Raw genomic sequence first — 15,224 nt, forward strand, 5'->3', positions numbered from 1 at the left:
TATATGTTTAGTGCTATTACACATCTTTATGATTGAAGTGGTAATTGATGAAGCAACATTTAACATAAATACAAGGATGGATATTGATTTCAGATTAAGAGAGTAGTGTTGTTTGTATTATCAACGTTAAAAAATGAATTATTTCAGAGCCGGCTCTTGTTGCCGTGGAAACAATAAACAATAACACGAGCCAGCTGTTGCTGCTGCAAATGACCAACGGAAAACATGTGATATTCTATAATGACCACTAGATGACGCTAAACTGCCAAACCTATTTTCTATGCTTGCCAGGGTTAGAACAGTGATCATGTTTGTAATGTTAGCAATACGTAACGCTAGCTGCAATGCTAATGAGAGTTCCGGCTCTAGGGGCCTGAGGAGAGAGTTCCGGTTTAGAGGGGCCTGAGGAGGGAGCACTGCATTTGGACCCTATTGGGTCTCGGAGCTAGGGAAAAAAAGAGCCACTGTTTAAAGCTAAACCGGAAAACACGGAAGTGGAAAGATGGCTGCGTCCAGTCTCGCGCTCTCGCTTGCCTCACTGCGCCACTGAGCACTTTTCATAGAAATGAATGGGGACGCCATCTTGGAAGACATAAGTAGCTGTCTCTAGTTATATTAACTCTATGGTTTTCAAACATAATTTGGATGCAGACATTTTGTATGTGCTTTATTGACCTGTGTAAACTAATTTCTATGTACAAAGTTGTGCAACCTTAAACAGCGTTCCTACCACCTACAACAAATCCACAACAAGCCATGATGTTTTGAAGAAGATGTTTATTTTATTTTTTTAAACCTTGAAATATCACAATGTAAACCATATTTTATGAAACATAGCAATGTTTAGGCATAGGGTCTTGTTAGTCTTCAGGTTAGTGTCTATTCCGCTTCTTTTGCCTGATTGTAAGAAAAAAACAGGGAATTATTGTATTGAATTTTTATATTTGACAAATGTTCTGACAAAACACGGTAATGCATTTGTTTCTTGTCTGAACTCTTGGTGTGACATTAGTAGATCTTTACCTTTCCAGAGTCACGACTCTTGGTTCTGAGCTTGTTGACCTGAGACTCAGCAATGTCGGCACGCTCCTCAGCCTCCTCCAGCTCATGCTGAACCTTCCTGAACTTGGACATGTGGGAGTTGGACTGCTCCTCCTGGGATACATTTATTTTTAAAAGATTTCTTAAAAACTTTGGAAATGTGCTTGCTGCAGCAGCAATCATTTAGACAATAAAAATACCATTGGTAAAGCCATAGAGATATACACCAAAAGCTAGGAAAGCTTTTATTAGACTTACCGCCTCCTCAGCCTGTCTCTTGTAAGCCTTCACTTTAAGCTGCAGCTTATCCACCAGGTCCTGAAGTCTGGTTACATTCTTCTTATCCTCCTCAGTCTGATGCAGAGAGGAAATCGTAATTCTTTCTAAATACACACACTCTAATGTTTTTTCTAAAATATGCAGATTTTATAAGTATGGTCAGTGTAGTGAGTGTGTTATATTACCTGGTATGTCAGCTCCTTGACTCTGCGCTCATACTTGCGGACTCCCTTGACTGCATCTACACCTCTCCTCTGTTCAGCATCAACCTCAGTCTCCAGCTCACGCACCTGTGTGAAGAACAGGAGCTCATGGTGAATCCATCACTCCCATGCTAAAAGGTCCTTATTAACAGCATAATACAGGGAAAAATAATACAAATATTTAACCTTTGGCTTAATATTGGCTAAATATTGCCTTAAGAATATTTAACATTCTCAAGGCAAACAGGATCATTTTACGTTTGCAAACTTACTCTGGACTCCAATTTCTGGAGCTGCTTCTTGCCACCCTTCATGGCTAGGTTCTCTGCTTCATCCAGACGGTGCTGCAGGTCCTTGACTGTCACTTCAAGATTCTTCTTCATCCTCTCAAGGTGAGAGCTGGTGTCCTGCTCCTTCTTCAACTCTTCAGCCATCATGGCCGCCTGCAGCAACAGAATACAGCTTGGTTGAACTGTACATACACATAGTATATTGTACCAGGTTACATGAACTAAAATGATTTCACAGTACAGAATTATATTATCTAGAGAAGAACATATACTGGTGGAATGACCCAACAATCAAAGCCTTGTGAGAACTGAACTGCGTAAGAATCAGCACCATCTAACACGTTTCTACATTCTACTTAGATGGATCAGTGGGGGTCGACACTAGAATTGTGAACACAATCACTAGAACATGGCCACAAGGTGGAAGGTATGCTACCATAGGGGTAGGCTACTGTATGATATGGTGGTTCCATATTGCTTTGCTATGGCCTTGATGATGGTGTAAGTAAAGTAGTGACTTAATAGAGACTGTACTGTGATACTTAGTTAGCTAGACTCACATCAGTGATGGCCTTCTTGGCCTTCTCCTCAGCATTTCTGGCCTCCTGGACAATGTCGTCCACCTCTCCCTGCACCTGAATCAGGTCAGACTCAAGCTTCTTCTTGGTGTTCAACAGGCTGGTGTTCTGGAAGAGACATGAGAGACATGGATATAGCAAAAACAAAACCTTTGCTGTGAATGTTATGTGTATGTGTGTTTGTGTGTGTTGTCCACACCTGGGAATGCAGCAGTCCCACTCTCTCGCTGGCGTCCACCAGCTCCTGCTCGGCCACTTTGCGGCCTCTCTCTGTCTGCTCCAGACCCACTCTCAGCTCTTCAATCTCAGCCACCATCAGACCATTTCTACGTTCCACCATGGCAGCCTGTTCCTTCATGTCGTCTGCGGCCCGGACGGCATCATCCAGGTGCAATTGGGCATCCTAGAATCACCACAGAGTGTAGAGAAGAATGAGAAGATGCTACTGTGTACAGTATTTCTTAAACCGTCCTCTACTGCTTCAGCAGTACAGTTTGTACTGGAAGGTGTACTGTTCTTTGTAAGGACGATATCAATTGCCCTTCTATATACATGCACCCATGTTTTTCCAAACAAATATGATTTGAGATGGATATTTGAGCCCCCATTTTGTGTGTAGATCTGCAGTAATGGTCTGAAGTAAGTATTAATGTAGTTCACTGTAGTCTACTCATCACTATGCTCAACATTCACAGTACCTTGAGCTGCCCCTGAACATTTCTCAGCTGCTTCTGGGACTCAGCAGCCTGGCGGTTAGAATGGCTCAGCTGGATCTCCATCTCATTCAGGTCTCCCTCCATCTTCTTCTTGATTCTCAGAGCATCATTCCTGCTGCGGACCTCAGAGTCCAGGGTGCTCTGCATGGAGTCCAGCACTCTCTGGCTGTTCCTCTTGATCTGCTCCATCTCCTCATCCTTCTCTGCCAACTTCCTGTCCACCTCACCCTTGATCTGGTTCAGCTCCAGCTGCACACGCAGAATCTTGGACTCTTCATGCTCCAGTGTTCCCTAATAAAGGAATTTTTTAGCAAATGTCATTCTTAATTGTGGTAATCCTTAGAATGTTTATCATTTCCACGTAATTCTGGAAATGTTGGCGAGTTTGTACCTCAGCCTCCTCCAGAGCCGTCTGGATCTCAGACTTCTCTGTCTCCACTGTCTTCCTGGCCTTCTCCAGCTCATGGATGCTTTTGCCAGTCTCTCCGATCTGCTCGGTCAGGTCAGAGATCTCCTCTGTGATTTGAAAGAGAATGTTGTTCAATTAGCAAGCTTAGTCTACTGGATCCAACACAAGTTCAACAGGAAACTGTTATCCCCCAGTTGATGGTTCTGTAAATCAACTATTAGTAATGAGATTGTGAAACAGGAAATAATTCTCTCTTTTCAATCATACAAAAGCACCACACACTACATTTATCTCACGTTGCAAGTTCTTGTTTTCTCTCTTCAGAGTCTCAAGTTGGTCAAGAGCCTCCTCATAGGAGTTCTTCATCTTGAAGAGCTCTGTGCTGAGAGAACGAGCCTCCTTCTGAGCTCCCTCCAGCTCAGCCTGGCCCTCCTCATACTTCTGCTTCCACTCTGCAAGAACCTAGGTGGAAGCACACACAAAAGTAGCCTTTAACAATTAATGTAAACAATGCGTTAGGCTCAAGGCACAAAAGCAGGGCATGAGCATGACAATATAGTTCGGAAGCCCCAATAGCAGATTTAATATTTTTCACCTTGTCAAAGTTCCTCTGCTTCTTATCCAGGTTTGCAGCCAGGCCATTGGCTCTCTCAACATCAATCATGAGGTCCTCCACCTCCCCTTGCAGCCTCTGCTTGGTTTTCTCCAGAGAGGCACACTTGGAGTTGGTGGCCTCGATGGTCTCCTCAGCTTCCTGGAGACGCTGAGCCAACTTCTTTCTGTTGACACAAAAAGTATTCCAATGGTGTTCTGTCCTGAGTGCAAACTTGGAGTGGTGGGGTACTATGAATTACTATCAATTTTCTATATTGTGAGCGTAAGGAAGACTACATTTGTGTTGTACTTACTTGGCCTCTTCCAGCTCCTCTGTCCTCTGGATGGCATCAGTTTCATACTTGGTTCTCCACTGAGCCACCTCAGAGTTAGCCTTGGACATGCCACGTTGTAGCTCTGCCTTGGCCTCCTGTTCCTCCTCAAACTGCTCTCTCAGCAGGTCACAGTCGTGGCGGGCAGATTGGACACCATGGGCCAGTGCGTTCTTAGCCTGAGAGGAAAATAATTGGAGATGTGGGTGAAGTAGTAAGGGACCAAAAAAGAGTATTTGTAAACCACTGTACTACACTGTACCACTGTCATAGTTGATAAACATAGGGATTCTTTAGTTGTTTTACCTTGACCTCCTCCTCAACATGCCTCTTGAGCTCCTCAATCTGCTGGGTGTAGGCCTGCTTGCCTCTGGTCAACTGAGACACCAGGGCTTCCTTCTCCTCCAGCTGGCGACCAAACTCACCTGTGGGGAATTAAGGAAGCTCTTCCTTAGGTCTGATTCTCCATTATACTTGTTTTGATTGTTTTCAATATACACCTTGTGGAACATATTTCTGCATGTAGGCCTTTGAACAAATATGTCCCATACCGTTCTCAGTCAGGAGTCGGGCTCTCTGTCCACTGATGTCATTGACCTGGCGAACATTCTCATCGTTCTTGGTCTTGATCTCACTGAGCTGGTCCTCAAGGGTACGGCACATCTTCTCCAGATTGCCCTGTGGAACAATGATCATGTTTCAATCACATAGATACACATAGGGTTTTTTCTTTATACTGTTAAGTGTAACACAATGTTTTCCAAATGAAGTTGTGAAATCCTTAAATTGTTAAAATGTAGTAAATTATTTGAAATTACAAAGGTGCCTTTAAGAGGGAATTTAGAATCAGTAAAAGGTGAAAATAAAAAGGCCTTCCACAAACCTTGGTTACCCACTTTAAAACCCAACCTTTGCTGTTTAGGTCTATTTGTACCACTGACCTTAGCCTTAGCAACTGCCTCCATGTTAGAAGAAAGGTCATCAATCTCCATCTTGTATTCACTCTTCTCTTTCTCAAGTTTCTGTTTGACGCGCTGCAGGTTGTCGATCTGCTCTCCCAGCTCTGCCACACTGTCAGCCTGCTTCTTCCTCAGGGCTGAGGCTGTGGACTCATGCTGCAGGGTGGACTCCTCCAGGTCACGTCTCAGCTTCTGAAACTCAGCCTCTCGCTTCTTGTTCATCTCAATCTGAGCAGCTGTGGCGCCTCCAGCCTCCTCCAGCCTCTCACTGATCTCCTCAAGTTCCCTGGACAGATCGGCCCTCTGCTTCTCCACCTTGGCCCTAGCAGCACGCTCAGCCTCAATCTCCTCTTCCAGCTCTTCAATACGAGCCTATAGTAGACAAAAACATTTAGCATCAAAGTCTCAAAATTCTGGCCCGACTAAATAGACAATGTGGATTTTAAACACAAACAAGGCCAATATCATCAAGGCAAAACCAGGAAATGTTACTTGTTTAGCAACTACAGCGCACCTGGAGCTCCTTGATCTTCTTCTGCAGCTGGGCACTCAGAGACTGCTCATCCTCAACCTTGCTGAGGAGCTGGCTGGTCTCAAAGTCCTTCCTTTAGTGCACACATGAATCCATGTCAGGTTTTGGTTTTGTGTCATTGAGTGGAAATTTAAAAAGGAAAGCACATCCATAATTGTTCTGTTAAGTATTTCAAAACAAAAGCCTTGTTATCCCTAATGATAAAGATAATCAATTAAGTAATATATAAGTTATCTGATTAGTATAATTAGAAACAAAAATCAGTTTCATAGGTTTTTATTATTGCATTACTTCAAGGTGAGTAATATGAATAATCAATGTGAAATGCATGACCTGTAGATAGGGTTAAATGTTGGACGTCAAAATGATTATGTTGAAGAAATATGAGGTGTAAATTCAATCGAAGGATTGCTGGAGTAAATTAAATCAATATAATGTCAAGCATGTCACTAATGATTATACATTACTTACTTCTTAATCTTTTCATCGGACTGCTGCTTGTCGTTCTCCAGGTCCATTATGGACTCCTGGGCTAGTTTCAGGTCTCCCTCCAGCTTTCTCTTGCCTCTCTCCAGGTCCATACGGAGCTTCTTCTCTTGCTCCAGAGAACCTTCAAGCTAGAGGACAAAACACATTTCTCATAATTAAGCTTTGATGTTAACCGCTATTTATTCCAAACACGTTATATAAGTCAGTTGTCCTACTGAATCCCTAAAACGTATTTATTATGTAAGATTAAATTCAATAACCAATAGAGGCAAAGTTGGCTAAAACCCTAAACTGTACACGAAAAGATAACTTTACTCACATCATCAACTTGCTGTTCCAACTTGGTCTTGGCCTTGGTCAGAGTGTTGACTTTGTCCTCCTCTGCCTGTAGGTCATCCAGTGTCTGCTGGTGGGCCTCTTGCAAGGCTTTCTTCTCCTTGGTCAGCTTGGCAACACTCTCATCTTGAGATGCCATCTCTTCAGTCAGGTTTTTAACCTGCCCAAGACAAAGTTAGTTCAAGTGAAAACTATTGTTTGGTACTTTTGAACAAAATACTGCTTGGATATTGGTGAGCTGTTGATACCTTGTTCTCTGTTGCATGTTTCTCCTTCTCCACTTTGGCCAGGGTAAGCTCCAGATCATCAATGTCCTTCTTCAGCTCAGAGCACTCATCCTCCAGCTTCCTCTTCTTGGCTGTCAGCTCAGCATTGATCTCCTCTTCATCCTCTAGCCTTTCTGTTGTCTCTTTGAGTTTAGCCTCCAGCTGGATCTTGCTCTTGATCAGACCCTCACATCTCTCCTCAGCATCATTCAGACCTTCTGCTTCCTGAGAATAACAGAATTTAGTTAGACTTGAATGTGGTGTGTGTGCGTGTGTGTGTGCGTGTGTGTGTGTGTGTGGCTCACTTACAGATGCAACTTGGAGAGCCAAGTCATTCTTTTCCTGCAGGAGGGACACCATTTTTTCCTCCAGCTCCTTCTTGCGAGCCTCAGCCTTGGTAAGAGCAACTTTACATTTCTCATAGTCCTCTTTCATGTTGGCCAGCTCCTTCTCTGTCTCAGCACTTTGCAGAAGAGGCTTGATCTTGTAGTAAACCTTCATCCATGGCCAGTGTTTCACATTCATGAATGAGCGGACATTGTACTGGATGGTGTAGATAGACTCTCTGATAATGAGAGATACACAGTCATTCTTTAGTCTATCATTCCATCAAGCCCAAGATAGCCATCATTCCAAAATTAGTTAGGAAAAAGTTTCATTTCAAAAAGTTTCAAAAAGTTTCAAGTTTTAATTCTCATTATTATTATCTCAGAATCATTATTCTAACAATAGCTTCATGCAAATACTTCAATATCTTTCCTGTTATCATCCCCATCTCACCTCCTCTCCATCATCTTGGTAAACTCTTTCCTCATCACGTATCCACGGGCAAGAGCTTGTGTCATGGTTACCAGAGTAGCAAGCTTCTCATCTCTCATCTCCTCAAGGACACCAAGCAGACCAGCTTTGAAGAACACCTGAGACCCAGGTTTAAAACAAAACTTAAATAAACAACATAAACACTTCTAGTGTTAACATATTGCTATCTAAATAGAAAGCAAAGTGATGTATGATGTTAGGATCAACAAAATGCCAATGAAATGACTTGCTGAGAATTTATAATACAGTACATTTCTCATATGTGGTCATATTCTGGTCTCATGTTATTAAGATTGTGGGATTGCTCTTGAAAACTTTAAACTGCATTTTGAATGTTTACCAGGTAAATGAGATATTTAATAACCTCTGTAGGTTAAAAACACGAGTTGCCAGTATCCCATCATCAATAGTGTATAGTATGTCACCTTGGTGTGTCCAAACTTGTACTCTTCATGGTTCACATCAATTGACCCAAGCAGCTTCTCAGATGCCTTCTTGTTATCCATAAACTGGCCTTCGGGGATCACACCGGCATTCAATACTTTGTATCTGAATAGGGAAAAATGTGTTTTATTAATTGCTATGTTGTTATCTATCTACCATATCTTTGTTGCGTTTGTGTGTAACATTACCTCTGCTTGAAGTCAGCATAGAGGATTCTGCTGGGGAAGCCCTTTGTGCAAATCCTAATACCCTCCAGCACACCATTACACCTGAGCTGGTGGATAACCAGGAAGTTCTCCATGAGACCTGGATGAAACATTTAGGGTCAGCTATTTACTCTGCGGAACTTAATCGTAGAAATAATAATCAAATGCATTTACTCTGTTTAAAGTAATAATGACTTAAGATAAATAATATGTAAACACTATGTTTTACCTGGAGTCTTTGACTCATTGGGGATCAGACAACGCACAAAATGAGGGTGGGTGCTCCTCAAGTTGGTCATCAGCTTGCCCAAGTTCTCCTGTGAGGTTGTTATAAAGCATTGTTAATCTAAGAGAATATTCATAATAAAGCTAAAATGCTCACTTTTATTAAAGTACAATCACAGCATGAAACTTTTGCAAATTATATATTTCTTTTAAACCTCACTCACTCTGAACTGAGAGGACACAGTCTGCATGGAACCTCCCTTCTTCTTGCCTCCTTTCTTTGTGGTATCTGTTATAGGAGTGTCAGGAGTTAGACAGGTTAATAAATTAATGTCTTGTTTGCTTGAACGATACTGTTAATTCATTAAAATATCATGTTAATATGTTCAATGTATAAACCTGTGTGTTTGTAATCTAATTCAACCATACTAACCCTCAGGTGGAGCAGCAACATAGAGTGTGGCCAACAGTTTTGTTGAGGACTTTCCATACAGCTGAAGCACAGAGTCGTTCAGGGGATCCTTGTTCTTGTCCAGCCAGCCAGTGATATTGTAGTCCACTGTACCAGCATAGTGGACCAGGGAGAAGTGGGCTTCTGCTTTGCCCTTTGCTGGTTTAGGCTTCTCAAATGCCTTAGTCTTCCCAAGATGTTGGTCATACAGCTTGTTCTTGAAGGAAGTGTCTGAAGCCTTGGGGAACATGCACTCCTCTTCAAGGATGGAGAAGATGCCCATTGGCTGTGTAGAAATATAAAGTAATCAGTCAAATATACTGTGTATAAGAAACAGCATAATTGAATAAGACATATAATAAGCTCTGTGATATGATAAGAACATGTCTGTTTATTCATACTGTATCTGCATGTATGAATAACCTCGTATCCTTGCCAGGTATGAAATATCCACAGTTTTTACAGACACCTCACCTTCTCAATAAGCTCAATGCAGGCAGCCAAGTCCATGCCAAAATCAATGAAAGCCCAGACAATGCCCTCCTTCTTGTACTCCTCTTGTTCCAGGACAAACATGGTGTGGTTGAAGAACTGTTGCAGTTTCTCATTGGTGAAGTTGATGCACAGCTGCTCCATGCTGTTGTACTATAGATTTGCAAAGTTTGGCAGAACTTTATTGAACAATCCCACCATACCGTATGTATTTTTTTAAACTTAAGTTTGCACTTGATTTTTGTTCTTCTAAATCAAATCATTAACATAGAGTAGACACTATCTGTATTGTTTGATGACACACAAAATAAACTTTTGAATGTATTTCAAATAATTTTTCAAACTCACGTCAAATATCTCAAAACCAGCAATGTCAAGCACACCGATGTAGTAGTTCCTTGGTTGCTTGGTGTCCAACATCTGGTTGATACGGACGACCATCCACAAGAACATCCTCTCATAGATGGACTTGGCCAGAGCACTCACTGAATTGGTCACCTGTGTTATAATGTTGGTTCCATTTAAACATTGATTTCATTTCATGAATTGTTATTTACCTGTAATAATTGAAAACACTATGCTAAACATATATTACTTATATATATATTTATATATATATAAGTATATATAAATATATATACTTTATATTATATATAAACATATATATTTATTTCTAACAGCATGTCAGTTAAAAAAATTGCTCTGATGCTTTTTAAAGCTTTACCTGAGGCACTGTCTGACCCTTGGTCACATACTCATTGCCGACCTTCACTCTGGGGTAGCACAGGGCTTTCAGCATTTCAGCTGAGTTCAGACCCAGAAGGTAGCCAATTTTATCAGCCACTGGGGAGAGAAAGGAGCAATGTGCATCAGAGTGTAATGTTTATCACAGGAAAATAGATAAATGAATGCTCTTTAGAACATCAATACAAACAATTTGGCTTACCCTCTGTGCCATCTGGCTCAGCCTGCTCCTCACGCTGCTTCTGCTTGAAGTGCATGTTGCCATGGTGCATGACAGCACCAGTAAACTTGTAGATGCTCATCTTCTCTTCAGCGGTGAAGCCCAATATGTCAATGGCATCCTGGAGGGGAAAAGAAAGTTTACAATAAACCACCAGTACATTATCATTTTCAAGTTCAACTCTTTTAGTGACTTACATCTGTGGCATCAAGCTCAACTGTGTCATCAATACTGGCCACAGTGATCTGACCCTGGCTGATCATGGGGTAGTCATAGGGGTTGGTGGTGATAAGTGACATTTCTGTGGAGACAAAACTAAAATGATTATCACCCAAGGCATGTGTACATTTTATGTAAAAGTCTGAACCCTCAATGAGTGGACAAAGGAGTAAATGGCATTCAGAATATATCGTTTGTTTAATCCCTGCATTGCCTCACCAACAAGCTCAGGTTTGTGGTTGGTCATCATCTGGTAGAAGATGTGGTAGCCTCTCTCATCAGGCAGCTGGAAACTTACTCTGGACTTCTCCAGCAGGTCTGTGAGAGACATGGTTGGAAAGGATAGAGAAACATGAGAACAATTTGAATGGACATCAATATTTATTTAAAGGATCAACTGGGAAATAATCCAAACTAACTTACAGGTCTCAATGTCAGCACTTGCCAGTTTTCCATTCATGTGGAAGTGAATCCTAATGAATTTACCCTGAAAGAGTGCATAGAGAGGGATTTTTCAATTAATCCTATTGATTTCCAAGTTAATGTGAAAATAAATATTTTCCCTCCAAACTTACAAAGCGGGATGAGTTGTCATTCCTCACTGTCTTAGCATTACCATAGGACTCCAGTAGAGGGTTAGCTGCAATGATCTGATCCTCAAGGGAACCCTGAAGGGAGACAAATCAGTTGGTCATTTAGACTTATCACCAATATTCCAAAATAATTCTCGTCACTTCATCTTTAATCACTTCCCCTAGACTAGGCCTAACCCTGTTAATATGTTTGGTCAGTGTTAATACAGTACCCCCCACTTAAAGAATGTCATAAATCCTTAACTTCTTAAGTTGCTATTTAAGTAACATACTAATGGTCTTATTAATGATATGCTGAATGTAAAACAACGTCAAGACTGCTGTCAAGAATTACAACATATTTTGAAGATATAAACTATATTTTAACTACCATAAACGAAAGGAGTATGCTTGTTTTCAAACGTGGGGGGACAGATTCTTGTTTATAACTGATGATGCAGCCAGTGACTATAATTTTCTTAATAAAAAATTTGAGGATTTATTTACATTTTTCATTTCAAATGAAACATACACCCTTGAACTGTACCTTGGAAAAACTTTTTTGGGGGGCTGAAAACAATGATGGGTCAACAATTGATGGCATGCACTTTATATGGTGTTGGTAAGGTCATACCTGCATTTTGCCGGGTACTACTTCCTTCTTCCCTCCAGAAACAGCAATTGTGGCAAAGTATTGGATGACACGTTTGGTGTTTACAGTCTTTCCAGCACCGGATTCTCCACTAGTTTATTAGATTATACAAATATAATTTAGTGTGCATGAACTAAAATAAGTGTTGTCAAACTTCTTAAGTCATTAATCATGACAATTTTCATATTTATATACATATAAGTATATAGTATATACATAAAATATACTCAGTTAAAGTATTAAACTTACGTGATTAGGACTGACTGGTTCTCCTTATCTGAAAGTAAATTGACAAATAAATGTGTCGAAGTGATACGAGAAGCAAGTAAGAATACATCCGTCCATCTATTTATGAATCTTAGCCATCCATCAGTGAGCGTCCATACCAGTCAACATGAACTGATAGGCGTTGTCAGAGACGGAGAAGATGTGGGGTGGAGCCTCCATGCGCTTCTTCCCTCTGTAGGCGTTGACCACTTCCATGTCATATACAGGGAGCCACTTGTAGGGGTTCACCGTGGCACAGAAGAGCCCAGAGTAGGTCTGCATATGAGCAGAGAGTTAACGGAAATATTGCTATTAGAGTTCAAGTATACATTTTCTGAGGGTGTCATTTGCTTCCATAAGGTGGCTCATGTCTATATGTGTAGTTTTCTTACGTAGATCATCCATGCGGCATAACGCTCTTTGAGGTTATACAGGACAGTAGCTTCACTGAGGTAGGTCATCATGGCCATGTCCTCAATCTTATCATATTTAGGAGGGTTCATCTGCAAGACTTCGTCTTCTTTGAAGGTTTTAACCTGAAATATTATGTCAATTACATGCATGAAGCCTACACTAATTGAATAATATATACATTTTTCATAGTTTTTGTAAGTTTGAAACAGCTTAAACGTGTCAGTAACTGTGGCTGCAAAATATAGATGTACAGAAACAAGTCCACCGAATAGTTTTTTCATTCCTCTTACCTCGTCATTGATAAGGATTTTCACATCACACTTTCCACCATCTCTCTTAACAACCAGACCCTTGAGGTACAACTCCTTGACATCAGGCACATAGCAGGCATTCTTAGAATCAAATGGTGCAGCCTGGGCCTCAAGTCTCTCCCTCTCAGGTTTACGAAGGTAAATGGCGGCCTTGCCATATATGGCCATCTCCGCGTCCGTACTCATGGTGCCGACTCACTGGGGAGAAAATATATCACTGTTACAAAATCTATTGCTTCTTTTGATTTAAATTATGTTCCCTTTCTCATTAATTCATAATTATCCTGTGGGCCTGAAAGTATAAATGATGAATGCATTTACTGTATATTACTGTAAAGTAAGTAGGCCTCAGAAGCCTACAAAAGTTGTAGAACAAATCTAAAATATCATAATTCATTTTATACAATTACAGTCATACAGTCATGATTGTGCTTTGACTTTGAGCAGTATACATTCGTATATAGCATCAAACTATGTCTCACCTGTTTTTCCCCTCCCAGATGAAGTTGACTTTTAGTTGGTGCTGTAAAATATGTTTGTTTTTATTTTATTTTTTATTTTTATCCAGAGATAACACAATCAGAACAACATATAAAATATGTACATGTCATTGCTCTACCTTCCATCACATTTGAATGTTACATAGTAGGGATGCACTTATAAGAAAATTATTGGCCAATACTGTAAGCCAATATTCAAATAACAAAATTGGCTGATGCCGATATTTTGACTTCACTGTACATTTCTACAAAGTCAGAATGTTTTATGAACATTTTCCTTCTGATGAGGCTTTTAATTTCTGCTCACTTTAATTTAGACATAGGACAAATGGCCACAAATTTGATATTGTATACACATTTGATGGACACGTGAATGAAAAAAAAAAACTGTTGCCGAATTGGTTGCAAGTATTCTGCCATTTTAAAGTAGTCAGCAGATATGAATAAAAAAAATGTTATGCCAATACCGATTCATGGAAAACAAATGTCAGTCTTTACATTCAAAACTCAAAATTCTTTCACGTTCAGTCCACAATAGTTGACTTATTTTACTTGGATATGGCCAAGGCTAGATTAATACCCAAAGGGCCCCTTGGCACTGAATCTCATGTGTAAACAACTTTTATTTTATTCTGATTAGATAATTATCAAGATCAAGGGGCAAGCAAACCTTGTGTAGACTGTTTTTATGTAGCCCTCCAAAAAAACATCTCCGATCTCAGAGGGCCCCTCTATGCCCAAGAGCCCCTGGGCACGTGCCCAGATTGCCCATATGGTAGATCCGGCCTTTGCCAAGGCAAACCTAATTACCATGTAATAATGTGCCTGATGTCAATAAAAAATATGTTAAAATAACAAGTATCTTACCCCACAGGTGGAAGTTGTCTGTCCATGGATGCTGCTCTGTTGAACTCCTTATATCTAGTGGAGAGTGATTAGCAAGCAGAAGTTATTTGTGGGCTACTCTCCTAAAGGAAATGGATTAGAGACAAGAGTCTACAGTTTGACTTTTACCCTGTCCCTCTCTTTCCCCCCTTCCGTCTGTCCCTTTTGCATAATCCAGGACATTTCTGAATATAATCCACATTATGTTCCGTTTTCTTAGTTTTAAAATATATTTTTAATGAGCTAATTTATATACGTTATACAATAACGTATACAAAGGCCTCAGTTTTTTTTTTAAGTACAGTAAACATTAAAGGTTTTAATGAGTACAGTACTATATCCAGCGTTATCATCTGGAATCCATATTTATAATTGTTTTGTTGCTTTATAGCATGCAGTTTGCATACCCTTTTACCAGAAAAATAAAAAAAGTGTTTTTATTTGAAAGGCAACATTGGATGTATTATTTCAAATCCAACATGAAGAGTATAGAGATAAAATATCTGGTTACCCACATACATGAGTGAACTGTATGGATTTTATAATAATGACTTTGAAATGTGTCCAGGTCTGGTTTCTAGAATCTTAATCTTATTCAGTCCATTGAAATCTTAGACTTATTTCTTTTGGATAATAAATTATTGAATTACATGATCTACTGATTTAGCAAGCCATAAACATTTACAGTAGGCTTATTGTGTACTGTATTCCAGTTATAAGGAGACAACATGTAAAGATGTCACGCCTGTATTTCAGGTTTCTCTGGTTGGAAATTAATT

The 15,224-nt window shown here is 40.2% G+C and overlaps 1 protein-coding gene across 1 annotated transcript; it reads right to left on the reverse strand.

Annotated features, from left to right (window-relative positions):
- Nucleotides 1-760: 760 nt before the first annotated feature.
- On the reverse strand, nucleotides 761-14,443 carry LOC146300718 (myosin heavy chain, fast skeletal muscle-like). The gene is made up of 41 exons (XM_084705115.1): nucleotides 14,428-14,443; nucleotides 13,543-13,583; nucleotides 13,040-13,258; nucleotides 12,728-12,871; nucleotides 12,455-12,611; nucleotides 12,318-12,345; nucleotides 12,051-12,159; nucleotides 11,420-11,512; nucleotides 11,268-11,331; nucleotides 11,064-11,162; nucleotides 10,823-10,926; nucleotides 10,608-10,746; nucleotides 10,386-10,504; nucleotides 10,010-10,159; nucleotides 9,644-9,814; nucleotides 9,152-9,455; nucleotides 8,943-9,007; nucleotides 8,723-8,810; nucleotides 8,476-8,593; nucleotides 8,269-8,392; nucleotides 7,805-7,941; nucleotides 7,334-7,589; nucleotides 7,007-7,249; nucleotides 6,742-6,918; nucleotides 6,405-6,550; nucleotides 5,916-6,006; nucleotides 5,384-5,773; nucleotides 4,994-5,120; nucleotides 4,749-4,867; nucleotides 4,425-4,621; nucleotides 4,112-4,295; nucleotides 3,813-3,978; nucleotides 3,499-3,623; nucleotides 3,090-3,398; nucleotides 2,591-2,794; nucleotides 2,374-2,499; nucleotides 1,796-1,966; nucleotides 1,506-1,610; nucleotides 1,300-1,395; nucleotides 1,024-1,155; nucleotides 761-897 (listed from the first exon to the last, which is right to left on the reverse strand). The coding sequence occupies exons 3-41, from the start codon at nucleotides 13,244-13,246 to the stop codon at nucleotides 880-882; spliced, it is 5,802 nt and encodes a 1,933-aa protein (XP_084561241.1). The 5' UTR covers nucleotides 13,247-13,258; nucleotides 13,543-13,583; nucleotides 14,428-14,443; the 3' UTR covers nucleotides 761-879.
- Between the last annotated feature and the right edge of the window lie 781 nt (nucleotides 14,444-15,224).

Source organism: Hypomesus nipponensis, chromosome 2, assembly GCF_054491055.1.
Source record: "Hypomesus nipponensis isolate SF chromosome 2, ASM5449105v1, whole genome shotgun sequence".
NCBI lineage: Eukaryota > Metazoa > Chordata > Actinopteri > Osmeriformes > Osmeridae > Hypomesus > Hypomesus nipponensis.